We start from the raw sequence: 17,403 nt of genomic DNA, 5'->3' as shown, positions 1-17,403 counted from the left end.
AAGAAGGCAGACCATGGAACTAAAGAAATCAGTGAAATGTTGAAGGTAGCCAAGCCCAAAGTCAAGAGATACATGGTGTGATTTCTGGAGGGAAGAGGGGCAGAGATATCATCCCAGAAACCTAGGACAGGGCATCGTAAGAAGACTTCTCCAATGGTTTTGAATATCATAAAGTGTACTTAAGAGTCAAATCCACTAACAAAAGCAAAATCTCTAAAGGAGAAGCCTTCTTAGGATCCCCTATACAAAGTTACTGGGATGGTATCTCCAGCCTTCCTCCCTCCCGAAATCACACCATGTATCTCTTGAATTTAGACTTAGCCACCTTCAACATTTCATTGATTTTTTTAGTTCCATGCTCTGCCTTCTTTAATCCAATGACTTGGGCAATTACCACTTTAGTTAATTCCTTTGTAGGTGCCATGGTAATGATACAGACCCTAGGGAAATGAAGAAAAACAATGTGAAAAAAGGCAAGGTCCCGAAGAGAGGGGTTACCTGTAAATGCTCTTCCCACGGCAGTGTGGGAGCAACTGGCTGGGTTCTCCCTCACATTCCACTCTGTTGGCCCAGTGTGACAGCAGGGTGTTGCCAGATACATTCTATCTACATAATTCCACCTCAGAAAATGCCTTCCTATTTTCAACATAAATATGTGGCCACAAGGGGTACGGGTTGCATACTTTTGACAAGTACTGTCATAGTCATTACTCATTCTATTTTACTCTGAGTAATGATAAATACAGAAAACATGATCAAACCAGTTCACAGAATTCAGGGGTAACTCATGTACAACTACAAAAAATATATATAATCAAGATGCTGACACCAGCATTCTCATGCACCTACTCGCTCCTCATGACGCCTACATAGGTGTCATCGTACTGAAGTTGTCAAGTACCTTTTCTGGAGTGGGCCACTTGGGTTCAAGGTCCTCCTTATAGATGGACCTCTTGAGGATCCACCCAAGGCCAGGCATCGTCTCAACACGGTAGAGGAGGGACGGGTCACTGCTTGTGTGCTCATATCCCTGGTCATTCCATGCAGAAACGCAGTAAATCGTTGGGTCTTCCTCAAGAAGGCGAAGCGTTTGGCTGAAGTAACTGTGACAAAAGAACTATAGTAAATCACTGGGTCTTTAAAAATAAAAACAAAATTGACAGAAAAATAAATAATAATAACAATTGTAATGAGAGAAAGAGAGAGAGGAAGGGGAGGGAGAGGGAGAGAGACAGAGAGAGGGAGAGACAGACAGAGAGAGATCAATCTTTCTAATACAAAAAGATATGAGAATTGTGTTTGATGATACTGGAATGGAACCATAATAATAATACGTACTACCTTATTCCTCTTATTCTCATAGAAACTTTTTTTCTGTAGTAGTTTTGATGTTTTCATGTTAACAAAAATATATAAACAGCATATAGAGCTAGCCATCAGCCTTAATTGCATTTATATCTTTAAGTGAAGCAGCCTTGCTGCGGATGTGCTGCGTCTTGCTGTATTACTTTTGGCCCAGGGCAGTGGGCCAGATGCAGGGATGAGCCGTCATCCATGAGGTGCCAAGATAAGAGGGAGGGAAGGGTGGTGAATGGGAGTGGAGTGGGTGGGGATGAAATGGGTGTGAGTGGAATTATGCCTTTTGACTTTGGCTACCTCCCTTGTAAGGGGGGAAAGCCCTTGGTATGTATGTGATTCACCATGGTCTTGGATCATGTGTTGGACTCATGATCAACAGCTATTTCCCTCCTAGAAGAAAGCTCAGAGCTCATATATGACCAATCTATGATTAATGCTGTGACCTTACATGCACACCCAACTCCCTGTAGATACTTGGGTGCAAGTGTAGCAGGAAAAGGTGGAGTGAAGGTGGAGGTAGAATGTAGATTGAGAGAAGCGAGTAAATGCCTTGGTGGTTTAAAGAGTGTAATGAGAAATAGACATTTGGGAATGGATGCGAAGAGGAGACTGTATGAAGGAGTGATTGTGCCAACAGCACTGTATGGGGCAGAAACGTGGAACATAAGAGAAGAAGAGAAGGAGTTTGAATGTGTTTGAGATGAGGTGTCTGAGAAGTATGGTGGGGGTTACTAGGCTAGATAGAGTGAGAAATGAGGAGGTGAGGAGGAGAACAGGGGTGAAAAAGGATTTGGGAGAGAGGGTTGATGAAAGAATATTAGGATGGTTTGGACACATGGAAAGAATGAGTGAAGAAAGACTAGTAAAAGAGGTATGGAAGGCAGATGTGGAGGGAGTGAACATGAGGGGACGTCCTAGGATGAGGTGGATGGATGGGGTGAAGGGGGCTTTGGGGAAGAGGGGAATGTCTGTTGAGGAAGGAAGGGAGAGGACGGAAGACAGAGGTGAGTGGAGAATGGTTGTATATGGATGATGTTGTGACTGCATGGGGAGAAATGGGCGGGGGGGTGGGGGGTGGGGTAGTGTGTGTGAGTGAGTTTTGACGCAGCCCGAAGGGATTTCTCCCCGTCCTCTCCTTATATGCAAGGGGGGACGGAGAGGGGGGGGTCGCCGATTAAATGAAGCGGCCTTGCTGTGGATGTGCTGTGTCCTGCGACACTGCTTCTGACCCAGGGCGGTGGGCAGGGTGCAGGGATGACCCGTCATCCAGGAGGTGCTCAGATGAGAGGAAGGGTGGGAGGGGTGTGGAGTGTATTTAGGGATGAAATGGGTGGGAGTGTTTTTATGCCTTTCCCTTTTTGGCTACCTCCCTTGGAAGGGGGAAAAAAGCCTTGGTATATGTATGTATGTATGTATATATGTATGTATATATTGTAGTGCCAATTCACACAAGGAAAATTTAAAACTACATATTCACATACAAGGCCCCTTTACAAGGGGGTTGGCCATTTATAAACAGAATTGTGTCTAAACCTAAATAGATTTTAAAACTGTTAAAAAGAGTTTGGAGGGTGGAGGGGTGTGGAGTGTTTTCGGGGATGAAATGGGTGGAAATGTTTTTGTGCCTTGTCCTTTTTGGCTACCCCCCTGGTAAGGGGAAAAAAAGCCTTGGTATATGTATGTATGTATGTATGTAAAAAGAGTTTATCTCAGGTTTTGGGTAGTAACCAACTATATGTTCACTCATTACCCACTATGAATTATGAGGAAATAAAACATATTTACAAGACAAAACAGCATGAGAGCAAGAGAGAGAGAGAGAAAGGGGGAGAGTGAGAGAAAGAGAGCAGGAGATGGAGAGCAAAAGAGAGAGGACCCCACCTGAAGAAGTCTGGAGATGCATCCAGATCTTCCTCCATAACAATGGCGTACTTGGCATTGGGGAAGATATTGAAGGTAGCGGTCAACGAAGCCTTGTAGTGCTGAGCTATTCGAGCATTCTTGACCTGAAAAAAAAAAAATAATAATAATAATAATCTACAACATACCACTATTTAAGACAAACTAGGACACATATGCTTACTATGTGATATTAATGCATATTAACTGGAATATATTTATTTAAGTTGGTTGGGTATGTGTGCATTGATTAGGCTACCCTCTTATTAGGGAGAATGACATTGTGGTATAACAGATCCCTTCACCTCACACTTTTTAAGTTAAAAAAAATAATAATAAATTTGTAAAAAGAAGAAAACAGGTAACACCATTCTGATATGTAGTAACAACGATCCTACAGGGTGGTGCAAAAAATTGTGCACCAATGTACTTATATATATAATTTCGTTTTACCCCCAGTGGCGTGTGTTGGATCCCACGCAGACCGAAGAGCTTGGTAACGGCCAGGGGCTCTTCGTAGTAGCCGTCGATGAAGACAGTCACCATTTCTGGGTTGGCCCCGACGGCACTTAACAAGGACCTCAACATCCTGATTAATAATAATGATATTGATGATAATGATAATAATAATGATATTGATGATGATAATAATAATAATAATAATAATAATAATAATAACAATAATAATAACAATAATAATAATATCAATGATGATGAAAACAACAACAATAATAATAATAATGATCAAAACAATAATATATTTTTCGTCACTGATGCACACAACACATTAAATAAAATGTAATGGTTGTGGGGGGAAAGGGGCAAATGATCATTCAAACCAATTAGATATTCAAGAAGATTTAGATAAATTACAGCAATGGTCTGAAAAGTGGCTCATGAAATTCAACACAAGTAAATGCAAGGTAATGCACATAGGTAAAAATAACAGTAGGTACGATTACAAGTTATTTGAAAATTTGTTAACAAAAGTGGATAGTGAAAAAGATCTCGGCGTAATTATCAGTAACGACCTCAAATCATCCAAGCAGTGTATTTCAGCCTCTGAGAAAGCAAATAAGATTCTAGGACTGATTGCGCGATCTTTTGATTTCAAAAGTCCATCACTCATTAACAAGCTATATAAATCGTTAGTTCGTCCACATTTGGAATATGCTGTTTCCGTATGGTCACCGAATCTCATTAAAGACATTGACAGACTGGAAAAAGTACAACGGCGAGCCACAAAACTGATTCCAAATATCAAAAATAAATCATACGAAAATCGACTAAAACATATGAATCTAATTTCCCTAAAAAAGCGTAGACTCAGGTGACTTGATACAGGTCTTTAAGATTCTAAAGGGAATTGAAAACATCAAAAGTGACCAAATTTTAACTCTGAATGAGAATCCGACAAAAAAATAATGGTCTCAAACTGCCAGGAAATATATTTAATTTGGAAATGGGTAGAAACAACTTTGCCATCCGTGTAGTTAATGAATGGAATAAACTTCCTGCACAGGTAGTGCAATGTAGTTCAGTTCGAAGCTTTAAGAATCATTTAGATAAATACCTAAGATGCTGTAATGATTATTATTATTATTTACTATTTACCTGTTTGTTTATTATTTAACTATACCTATGCATTTATTTATGTATTTTATTTGTTATTTACATTATCATAGTTTTTATTTATTATTCTATTATTATTATGATTTTTTTCGCATCCGACCTAGATATGGACCAAAAGGTCTCCTGTCGGCATGCTCCGCCTTTGTAATCCTTTGTAATCCTAAGTAATCACTCCTCCTCCCTCGCCCCCCCCCCACCCCGGTACTTACCTGTACAAGTAATGTGGCCGATTACTGGCGATGATAGTAACAGGAACATCATGGACTTGGTTGTTAAGAAGCTGTAAAATAAATAAAAATAAATAAATACATAAACAAGTAAATACATAAATAGAATAATAGGGTTACTATGCTGTTACCGTGTGCCACATTGTCTTATCAGAATAGATGCATTGGTAAACATAATGTACCTTTGTAGGCAGATGATAACTTCTATATATATTTTTAAGACTAGATAGAAAAAAAGAATAAACCAGGGGGGATGAGGAAGAGGAGGATTTTGTCTGTCTAGTAATTTATTTCATTATTTATCTATTTATTTATTTAGCTATTCATATTTTATTTATGTACCACACTACGAACAGAATGAAGAATCTTTATAATATTCTGCACCTCAAAAAAATATTTTCCAAGTACCATGCACTGATGTGAGATAGCATCACGATTTATATCTAAGCAACAACAACAAATAACAACAGCCAATCAGAGAGAATTTCTGTAAAGGGGCGGGGTTTTGTGGAAAGTATAATCGTCTTAATCATATATGGTCTATGACATCCTTCTTATGCTTATTATTCAATTATTCAAATCAAATGCGCTAACATTTGGTAATTTGAATTGTTTTATCATTAGATACTGTAAATATAAAATGTGCAAACATTAAATGTATAAATTTGGGAGCAACGCAGCAAACGCATTTACAAAAACTGTTTGCATTCTGTGACCCGACATGACGTTTCGAGATCTGATAGAAAATTTGAATAAAGATCCTACACGCACAATGGCTATTATTCTTTTCCCTCGACTAATCTTTATCCCTTTTTTGAAGATAAAGTAAAGGATTTTACTGCCCAAGTGATTTCCCCCATATAAAGTAATTCAAAACTTGTTGCGCACGGAAGTTTAAAGTTTACGTCCTCTGCAACACAACTTTCGTCCATCAACTCCGTCTCTCCGCTCTTCCGCGAGGAAATATGTCGACTGTGTTTTACAGCGCCGTCGTCTCGTATGCCCAGTGGAGCAGCACATGTTTAAAGGTCTTAAAACAATATATTACATAAAATATCCTCCAGAGAACGATAAATTGTAAGAAATGAAGATATAAAATTATGTGTAGGTCTTTTCATCAATGGAAAAACAGGTTGAATTTTTCTTGAGGATTATATTAATGTTCAATTCGAAAATCTGCCTACCGCATTCAAAGGCTTCTTGCCTCTGAGTATTGACGCTTCAACAAAATTTCAGAGGAGCAGCCAACTGCTGCAAACGTTCCAAAACCGTTCGTTCATCTTTCATATATAATTCCAATTTGAGTGCTTCACAGAAACGACGCCTTAGCGTTCGTGTCCGAATGAAAAATTGGACAATGGCCGTCTACAGGGCCTTGGTGGCGGAGAAGAAAATTAATGTCGACAATTAATGTCGGGAAGTGAGATATATTTTTTGTTCTTAACTGCTCTCTTATGTTGGTGCCATTCTTTTTGAGGATGCATATTGCCACTAATAGTTCCCAACGTGGCAATGCTTTAAAAAACAAAGAATGTCGACATCACGAAGTCGTAGGCAGAGAAAACAAAAACATATCATGAAATACCCAAACAGAAAATACAGATACACACACAGTAGCGACTCGAAAACGCAGTGGTAGCGTTTGCAACCACGGCTACAGCGGTCCGAGTTCGAATCCCGCCCAGGACTGAAATAATTTCGGTATCGCTGCGCTGCGAGTCGTTACGTCAACTCTCGTGGACAGGGAGTTGGCTGTGTGTGTGTGCGTGAAGGTCACAACATTACCCATAGATCGGTCATATATAAACTCCGAACTCTCATCTGTGAGGATAATAGCTGTCGATCACGAGTCCAACACGTGATCCAAGACCATGGTGAATCACATATACACTGCTGATTTTTTTTTTCTTCTTCTTCTTTTAAAGAAAGGGAGATGTTCCTCTCCGACCACGTCTGTATTGCAATGTGTGTGTGTGATTCACTATGGTCTTGGATCACGTGTTGGACTCGTGATCGACAGCTATTTCCTTCCCGGAAGAGAGTTCAGAGCTCATATATGATCGATCTATGGGTAATGCTGTGACCTTACACGCACACACACCCCGAACTCCCCGCCCACGAAAGTTGGAGTATCGACTCGCAGTGCAGCGACGATACTGAAATTATTTCAGCCCTGGGCGGGATTCGAACCCGGACCACCGTATTGGCGGCCGCGAACGCTACCACTGCGCCATTGAGTCGTGTGTGTGTGCGTGTGCAAACATACAAGTGTTTAGGTTAATTACATGATTGAAGAGGCCAGCACCATTTACCTTCCTCCCTCCGCCACCTCCCCTCCACCTCTTCTTCCCTCCTTCTCTCCTCCCCCTCTCCTCCCCTTACCTCTCCTCCTCCCCCTCCCTCCGCCTCTCCCTCCACCTCCTCCTCTAATCCACTCTTCGCCACCCACACCTCCCCTCGCCCCTCCTCCCCTCCACATCAGGAGGAGGCGGCGGCGGCGGCGCTCACTCCATAACCTCCAGCTCACCCCTCCAGTCCACTCCTCTTCCCTCCTTCTCTCTCGTCCTCTCTCCTTCCCTAATCTCCTTCTCCCCATCACTCTTTATCTCTCTTCCTCCCTCATTTTCTCCTCTTCTTTCCCCCCCCCCCTCTCTCTTCCATTTTCTCTCCTCCGCTCTTCCTCAGTCTTCCTATTCTCCCACAGTCCCCCCCTCCCAAAACAACAACAACAATTCTCCCCCAATGGTCTTCCCCCACCTCCCCTTCCCTCCCCCCCCCACAATCTATTTTTATTCAAACTATTTTATTTCAAATGAGCCAGTTTTACAAGACCTCGTTACGGTAACTTAGACGTTAACTCTTTTTTTTTCGCTCTAACGAGATTAACTAATCCGATTCCTGGTAACCATATAACCACAAATATCGTATAACAATTTTTTTTTTTTTAATAAAAGTATTAAGGATAATAGGGTCTGCGATCACCTAAAAAATCTTAAAATCGGTAAAAACGTCTTAGAATTTGTGTAAAGAATTTCAGAATGTGTAAAAAAACTTTGTATTAAAAGCCTTAGTACGTGTAAAATAAGTCTTAGAATTTGTGTAAAGTCTTAGAACATACGTAAAAAAGTCTTAGTATGTGTGTAAAATTTCTTGTGTAAAATATCCTCGACTATGTGTAAAAAGTCTTAAAATGTGTAAAAAAAGTCTTCGAATTTGTTAAATTTTTCAAATGTGTAGAATATCCTAGAATTCATGTAAATGTTCTAGAATTTGTGTAAAAATCATAGAATATATGTAAAAACAAGTCCCAGTATATGTGTAAAAGTCTTAGAATATCTGTAAAGTCTTAGAATATGTGTAAGTCTAAGAATTAGTGTAAAATTATCTTAGAATATGTGTAAAAATATTGCAATGTGTGTAAAAAATATTTGAGATACTATGATTACAAAAGAATGAAATTTGTGTAAAAAATCTTGGGAAAAAAAAACACAATTTGAACGATAACATGCTCCTGCTGGGCAAACAAGCACGGAGTGGCTTAGTGGGTAGCGTGCTGTACTCACGGGTTCCGAAGCGAAGGTGAGGGGAGCGGGGTCAGCGCATGAACACACGGATCCGTATCCTTCAATTCGACTACAGAATTCGCGACGACGTCGGTTCTCCTCCCCGTCAGGCCAGTTGGTGATACTGCATTCGCTCTCTGCAAGAAGAGTAAATAGACACGTATGAGATCGATGAGAAAAAGAGTATGGTCGTCTCTCTCTCTCCCTCTCTGACACACACACACACACACACACACACACACACACACACACACACACACACACACACACACACACACACGACTCGATGAAGCAACGGTAGCGCTCGCAACCGCGGCTACAGCGGTTCGAGTTCGAACCCCGCCCAGGGCTGAAATAATTTCAGTATCGCTGCGCTGCGAGTCGTTACTCCAACTCTCGTGGGCGGGGAGTTGGGTGTGTGTGCGCGTGTAGGGTCACAGTATCATAGATCGATCATATATGAGCTCTGAGCTCTCTTCCGGGAGGGTAATAGCGGTGATCCAAAGACTACGTTGAATCACACACACACACACCTTGTCGATAGCTTACAAAAAAACTTTCGACAAGGTACCACACAAAAAATTATTTAAAAATTTGTAAAATATAGGAGGTGCACAAGGCAACTTGCTAAACTGGATGGAGGAATGGTAGAAAGACGAAAGTAGTACTTAGAGAAATATATTTAGGTTGGAAGGTGATTATTGGAGTTCCGCAAGGATCTGTATTGGCTCCAATAATGTTGGCTATTTATGTGAATGACATGGATGATGATGTGCAATGTTACATGAGTTTCTTTGCAGACGACGCTAAATTGTTGAGGAAAGTAAAACCTGAAACGGATTGCGAATCACTATAAGGTTTGGAAATGGAGTCAAAAATGGGAAGTGGACTTCAACATTAAGAAGAGTAGCATAATAGAGTTCGGAAAAAGTAAAAACAGAATATCAGGACAATATAAAATTGGGACTAAGGAGGTAAAGAAAGTGGGATCTGAAAAAGATCTGGAAGTAATTATCTCAAACCACTTGTCCTCTGATAAACAAATAAACAAAATTGTCGGAGAATCCTATAACTTGCTAAGATCAATAAAAGTGGTATTTACCTATTTGGACGAGGAAATCATTAAAAAAATATCAGTCACACTGATAAGGCCTAGACTAGAATATGCGGCGACACTGTAGTCACCCAGTACCAAAAAGAAAATTGAAAGAATCCAGAGAGCAACCACAAAAATGGGTCCAACACTTTCAAACTTGTCATATGAAGAGAGACTGGCTAAATTGGAGTTACCGACTTTGGAGCAAAGAAGGGAGAGAGGCGACCTACTGACCATCTATAGAATCATGAAGGGCACAGAAATACTCGATAGAGGACTTGTTAAATTGGGACGAGAAACACAAGAGGACATGAAAAGAAACTCAAAAAAGATAGTTATGGAAGAGATCTGAAGAAGAACAGTTTTCCACACAGAGTGGTGGACACTTGGAACAAACTGGACGAAACAGTAGTGTGTGCAAAAACCATTCACGAATTTAAGAGCAAACTAGACACTGCGAGATACAAAGGCGGGACACCACGAGCGTAGCTCCCCTTCCCGTAAAATACAACTAGGTAAATACAACTAGGTAAATACACACACACACACACATACGTGCACACACACGCACACACACGTATACATGCACGCACACACACATGCACGTACACACACATACACACATACAGGCACATACACACACACAAACATGCACGCACAGACACACATACATGAACGCACGCAGACATACACACGCACACATACACGCACACACACACATGTATGCACGCACACACACATACACACACACACGCATACATGCACGCACACACATAAACACATGCACGCACACACGCACATACATGAACGCACACACACATACACACGCACACATACACATGCATGCACACATACACACGCACACATACACATACATACACACACATACACACGTACACATATAAATATACGTATTCCTAACCAGCTGCCATCGATCCAAATCATCGTAAATCACTTCAAGAAATTCCATGATGTAAGAAAAAAATCTAACAAAGGACATCATCGTACAAATAAAGGCTCCGTCCTCATATGGTGTTAAACTCGTCAAAAGGACATCATGCCTAGCTACCCCTCGGAGCGAGTAGAGGTTCGAATGATGACAAAATGCAAAGAAAGTTGGAAATATATCATAAAGTTTGTTACACTAACACTCAACAAGAGTGGGCTGAATGGTACATTTCCTGCGTCAATTATCACAGATCAGAAGGGAGAGTACGAGGAGGAGGAAAACGAGGAAGAAGAGCTGAGGAGGAGGAGGAGGAGGAGTGGTAGAGTTTGAAATGCCTCCAGGCACAAACGCACAAAAGGCATACCCAAGTACACAGGTAATAAGGGGGACCAACACAAGGAGTCAAGTACACACACATACACACACACACGTTCCCTCACCTTCTACAGGAACCAGAGGGACACACACACACACACACACACACACACACACACACACACACACACACACATACACGCACACACACACACACACATATACTGTGGCGCGGTTGATAGAGTACTGGATTGCCAGTACGGTGGTGGGCAGCACCTAGTTCGAATCCTGCCCAGGGCCGAAATCATTTCGGGTCGTTACTCCGACTCTCGTTGGCGGGGAGTTTGGGGTATGTGTGTGTAAGGTCATACCATTACCCATAGATCGGTCATACGAGTTCTGAGCTCTCTTCCGGAAGGGAAGTAGCTGTCGATCACGAATCCAACACGTGATCCAAAGACTAAGGTGAATACACACACACACACGTTCCCTCACCTTCTACAGGAACCAGAGGGACCTCAGCCCTTAGGACGACTGGGGCGCCCCACGAGTTGAAGTCGACGCTCTTGGACAGGTTCTCGGCGTAGAGTCTTCCTCCCTTGACAGCGACCATCCCCCACATGTCCCTCCAGCCGAGATCCTCCGACCGGGTGCTCCCGAGGCGCCGAAGAAGAGATCGCGCGCTCTTCTGCATCTGGAAGGTGCCCTCGTCCTGGAAAAAGAAAAGGAAAAGAAAGAAAATAATAAATGAAATAAATAAATAACATCGCGAACTCCTTTCCCCTCCCCCCCACCACCCTCCTATCAGTAGGCTAGGACGGTACCCCTTCTCTTCGTTGCGTGGAACTGCCGTCACCTCGACTACCGCCGCAAGTAGCGACGCTCTAACCCGCTCGGCCAGCGAGCATAAAATAATAAATAAATAATTTATAAATAATAATATAATAAAATGAATAAATACTTATCAAAAATCCTCGTTTAACCAAATGCAGTAGCTTACGCCAGGAGGTCTGTAACTGCGACCTATGACGTCACCTTTGCCCAATGGGCTTGGATTACCGGGTAGGGGGGGGGGAGTGAAGGTTTCTTTGTGGGTGGAAGGCAGGCCTCCCAATCCTCCTCTTCCTTTTCCACCTCCTCCTCCTTTTCCTCCTCCTCTTGCATTCCATAACATGACATCAGATTGGCGGAAGAGGAGGAGGAGGAGAACGAAGAGGAGGGGAGGAGAACGAAGAGGAGGTGGAGGAAGAGAACGAAGAGGAAGAGGAGGATGAAAAGGTGGAGGAGAACGAGGGCGAGGAGGAGAAAAAGGAGTTACATGAGTTACGTGGACAAAAGAACAGCAAGAGACCTATTGGTCCTTACATGGCTGTTTCGGTACCTAACCTATCATGTAATACTGTAATATATATTTATTTTATTTTTCTATGTAGGACAAGGAGTAGGGGGAGGGGAAGGGAGGAGTGGGAGGGAAAGGAGGAGGAAGACAAGGAAAAGGAGGACAAGGAAGAGGTGGAGAGGGGAGGAGGAGGTGGAGGAAGTGGATTTATTAGGGTGGATTCGGTGGTAATAGGATTAGGGTATTGGTATGGGGGAGACATCACGACAGAGCCGCCGGGGTCCGGCCATGAAAGCTTTTTATTTATTGATTTTCTTTTTATTTATTTGTCTATTTTTGTATTCAAGGACTTGTTTATGTTTATTTATGTTCATTTTTTCGCGGTTTTTCTTTTGTTTACATTCAGTTTGTCACTATATACATATCTACACACACACACACACACACACACATATATATATATATATATATATATATATATATACACACACACACACACACACACACACACACACACACACGCTTGCTTAGGGCAGTCCGTCAGTGATAAACGACGACAGTGCTCCGGTGAGGTGAGGTGGTTGTGAATGAAGTTGGATGGTAATGCTGAGGTCCTTGTTGCTAATGCCAGCGGAGGTGACTCTAGAGCCCAATTCTTGACCCACTTATCCTTCCACACTCCGGGCAAGTCAGATCTGGACCAGGAGGATAAATTCTATTGTTGAGATGATGTCTTTTTTCAACCCGGTCGTCCCGTGCTTGCTTACGAGCAGAGTCAAGATGGCTGACCCCTTGTGAGCACTTTGTACGCCATGAACCGCCTTCAGAGGCGATGGTTTCAAGATCTGTTACTGCGATGTTACACCTCTTGAGCGCACACACACACATACACACATGCACACACACACACACACCTAATGTCTTATTCCGTTATAAGAGATCGGTTTCGTATATATAATATTTACATGGACAAACAACAAGACCGAAGTGTAAATATTAGACTTACATTATTTTTACACAAAAGTTAAGGCACTTATTTGGCCAAAAAGGTTGTGGATCTTATGTTTTGGAATACTTTACTAAGATTTCGTCAATACACTAAAAACCTAATCCCCCCGTTAACCGCCTTACCGTTGCCGGTTAACTGAGGGCCGGGGACAACGGAAAGACTGATTGATTGACTGAGTGTACCTCCGCCTTCCGTCACATCAACTTCTACTTCCTGTTCCTCGTCCTCTTCCTCTTCTTATTTTTCTTCTTTTCCTCCTCTTCTCCATCTTCCTCCTCTTTTTTTCTTCTTATTCCTCCTCTTCTCCCTCCTCCTCCATTTCCTCTCGCCCTCTGACCATGCTGCGTCATGCATATAGTATGAACGCATGCATATGCTGTCAAAGATCGTTCACTTCCGTACCATGCATGGCGTCTAATTAGTAATTAACAAAAATAACCTCAATTAAACCCTTACAATGAATAAAAAAAAGTAAAATGAAAAATAGAAAATAAAGAAAAATAGGTTTTGATTTAGGAGGAAGCAAAATGGATAAAAAAAATAGAAAACAGAAAAATAAAATAAAAAAAATTTTGGTTTAGGAGGGAGGAAAATGGGCTAGAAAAAAAGAAAAATAGAAAAAAAAAACTATTGTGATGATTTATTTTGATTTAGGAGGAAGCATACTATGAGTGAAAAATAAATACACAAATAAATAAATTAAACAAATAAAACACTATATACTGCGGGCAAATGATCATTTAAATTTTGATAGAATTTGTGGAGAAAAGCTACACGTATCAATATAACTCCATGGAAAAGGTAACACAAATAAAATGTTAAGAAAAAAAAATCAATTTGAGGAGGGAGACGCCCTTTGGAAATAAAATATACTCGGCCGTAAGAGAAGAATTGAACCAACCTTTAATTATCTTTGAACTCGATTATATTACTGCCCCCGAAAAAGTAAAATAAAAATAACCAATATTTCAACATTCTGTAAAATACAATCATTTTACATTTACATGCTTTTTCCTTACAAAGTCTATCATAGTTTGTGGCAACATTTTCACAAATATAAATGATATTTATGAATACATACAATGGTTTGTTTAATCATAGTATTTTTTGTCACAAAAATGCTATACGTGTTAAGGAGACACTACAGTAGTGGCGTGTTAACACACCATACCCCTTTCACCCTTAACCCTAGCCATTTTTTTAATGAAATATAGTTATCCAAGTACCTGGAGTGATAGGGTATTAGAATATATATGGTAAGGGGGTCTATCTCCAAAACCCTAGGAGGAGTTCGTGAACATACAGAGGCAACTACTTTATTATAGTATATATATATATATATATATATATATATATATATATATATATATATATATATATTTATAGATATATAGATATATATGTATATATTTATAATATATATATACATATACATATATATATAATATATATACATATACATATATGTATATATATACATATATATATACATATACATATAATATATATATTATACATACATATATATACATATATATACATATATATATATATAAAATATATATACACACACACACACACACACACACATATTTCGGAGGAAGCATACAAGGCTTAGTGTGGGAGTCGAGAAAGAGAATGTATGCAAATGGACGCCTCTCCTTCCCACCTGCAGCTGGTTGAGTGTGTGTCCTTGCCGCTGCAGCTGGTTCTCATTGTCCTGTCACCCCTCCCCCCCCATTTGCCCACTTTCCCCCTCCCCCCCATTCGCCCACCCATCGCTCACTTAACCATTAAAACTGCCACACCCACACCTCCATTTCTTCCACTTGATCTTGTTCCCGACATTGGGAGGAAGAGGAAGAGGAGGAAGAAGAAGAAGAAAAGGAGGAGGAGGAAAAGGAAGAGGTGGAGTAATAGATGGAAGAGGGCGGGGGGAGGAGAAGAGGAGGAGGAGAAGGTGGAGGAAGAGAAGATGGAGGAGGAATGGAGGGAGATGAGGAAGAAGAGTGGGGAGTAATAAATGGAGGAGGGCGGGGAGGGGGGAGGAGGAGAAGGTGGAGGAGGAATGGAGGGAGATGGGGGAAGACGAGGGGCAGTAATACATGGAGGGAGGAGAAGGGGGGGAGGGAAAGTTTAAGGAGGAACAGAAAGAAGAGGAGGAACAGGAGGAGGAGGAAGAGGGCCTTCCTTGGTAACCAATTAATCAGGATTGAAAAGCAACTGGAAAAAAGGGACGAAGGGGCGTTTCCGGCTAAGGGACACGACTCCGCTCTCTCTCTCTCTCTCTCTCTCTGTTCTTCTCTTTATGTGTGTGTGTGTGTGTGTTTACCTGGTTGTATTTTACGGAAAGAGAGTTATGCTCGTAGTGACCCGCTTTTGTATCTTTCCGCATCCAGTTTGATCTTAAAATTCTTGCATAGTTTTTGCACTCACTGTTTCCTCATTCACTTTGTTCCAGATATCTTTCACTCTATGTGGGAAGCTATTCTTTTTCAGATCTCCTCTGTAACTATCCTTTTTAATTTTTTTTCATGTCCTCTTTTTTTACTTTTACCTCACTTTAACCCATTCAACTCCGATGACAAGATGTCTTGTCATTTGGTCAAATAAAACAAAAAATCATAAAACACCAAAATGTTTGATCAAACACCAGAAAAATATGACGTCAATCCTTGCTTCGCTGCGAGCGAAGCGAGGACTGACGTCATATTTTTCTGGTGTTTGATCAAACATTTTGGTGTTTTATGATTTTTTGTTTTATTTGACCAAATGACAAGACATCTTGTCATCGGAGTTGAATGGGTTAATAAATCATCTCTGTCGAGGAGTTCCATCCCTTTCATAATTCTGTATATGGTTAGTAGATCTCCTCTTCTCTTCTTTGTTCCAGGGTTGGTAGTTCGAATTTGGCCAATCTTTGTTCATATGTCATTTTGGAGAGTGTTGGTGCCATCTTTGTCGTTGCTCTTTGAACACTTTCTAATTTCATTATGGTCTTTTTAGTACTGGTTGTCCATAGTGTCGCAGCGTACTCCAATCTTGGTCTTATCAATGTAACTAATATTTTCTTTACCATTTCTTCATCCAAGTAGTCAAAGGCCACTTTCATTGATCTTAGTAAATTGAAAGTTTCTCCGACTATTCTGTTGATATGTTTGTCTGGTGCCATGTCACTGCTTATACTTACTCTTAGGTGCCTTTCCGTGTTGATATTTTTAACTTTCTTTGTACCAATTCTATATAGTCCCGATATTCTATTTTTACTTTTTCCATATTTTATTAAACTACATTTCTTGATGTTGAAGTTCACTTCACACATTTGACTCCATTTCCAGACTTTGTCTAGGTCATTTTGTAGCGATTTACAATCTTCCTCTGTACTTAATCTCTTCAGTAGTTTTGCATTATCTGCAAAGAAGTTCATATAACATTCCACACCTTCATCCATGTCATTTATATACATGGCAAACATCATCGGAGCCAGTACAGAACCTTGTGGGACTCCACTTATCATTTCTTCCCAGTTTGAGTTCTTGTGTCTAAGTACTACCCTCATTTTTCTCCCATTCAAGAAGTCTTCCATCCATTCCAATAACTTTCCTTGCACTCCACCACCTATTGTTTCAATTTTTCTTAGTAGCTTTTTGTGTGGTACTTTATCAAATGCTTTTTGTAAATCTAAGAAGGCACAATCTGCCCATCCATCTCTTTCTTGTATTATTTCCATTAGCCTCCAGTAAAAGCAAATATAGTTTGTGGCACTTGACCTTCCGCGACTAAATCCAAATTGTGTGTGTGTGTGTGTGTGAGTGTGTGTGATTCACCATGGCCTTGGATCACGTGTTGGACTCGTGATCGACAGCTATTACCCTCCCGGATGAAAGCTCAGAGTTCATATATAACCGATCTATGGGTAATGCTGTGACCTTACACGTACACCCAATTCCCCGCCCACGAGTTGGAACAACGACTCGCAGCGCAGCGATACTGAGATTATTTCAGCCCTGGGCGG

The 17,403-nt window shown here is 40.9% G+C and overlaps 1 protein-coding gene across 2 annotated transcripts in view; it reads right to left on the bottom strand.

Moving 5' to 3' along the window:
- The window catches only part of LOC143024604 (protein O-linked-mannose beta-1,2-N-acetylglucosaminyltransferase 1-like), a 570,350-nt gene that overhangs the window by 24,387 nt on the left and 528,560 nt on the right, over positions 1-17,403 (bottom strand). For both annotated transcript variants that reach the window (XM_076183458.1, XM_076183460.1), the window contains 6 exons: positions 11,536-11,752; positions 8,681-8,817; positions 5,100-5,170; positions 3,712-3,847; positions 3,241-3,365; positions 902-1,103 (listed from right to left, as the gene is read on the bottom strand). In XM_076183458.1, coding sequence (XP_076039573.1) covers positions 902-1,103; positions 3,241-3,365; positions 3,712-3,847; positions 5,100-5,170; positions 8,681-8,817; positions 11,536-11,752 — 888 coding nt within the window. The remainder of the gene's footprint in view (positions 1-901; positions 1,104-3,240; positions 3,366-3,711; positions 3,848-5,099; positions 5,171-8,680; positions 8,818-11,535; positions 11,753-17,403) is intronic.

The sequence above is a fragment of the Oratosquilla oratoria genome, chromosome 4, assembly GCF_046742065.1.
Source record: "Oratosquilla oratoria isolate Oo_2021 chromosome 4, ASM4674206v1, whole genome shotgun sequence".
In the NCBI taxonomy this organism is placed as follows: domain Eukaryota; kingdom Metazoa; phylum Arthropoda; class Malacostraca; order Stomatopoda; family Squillidae; genus Oratosquilla; species Oratosquilla oratoria.
This window is presented reverse-complemented; position numbering and strand designations above follow the sequence as displayed.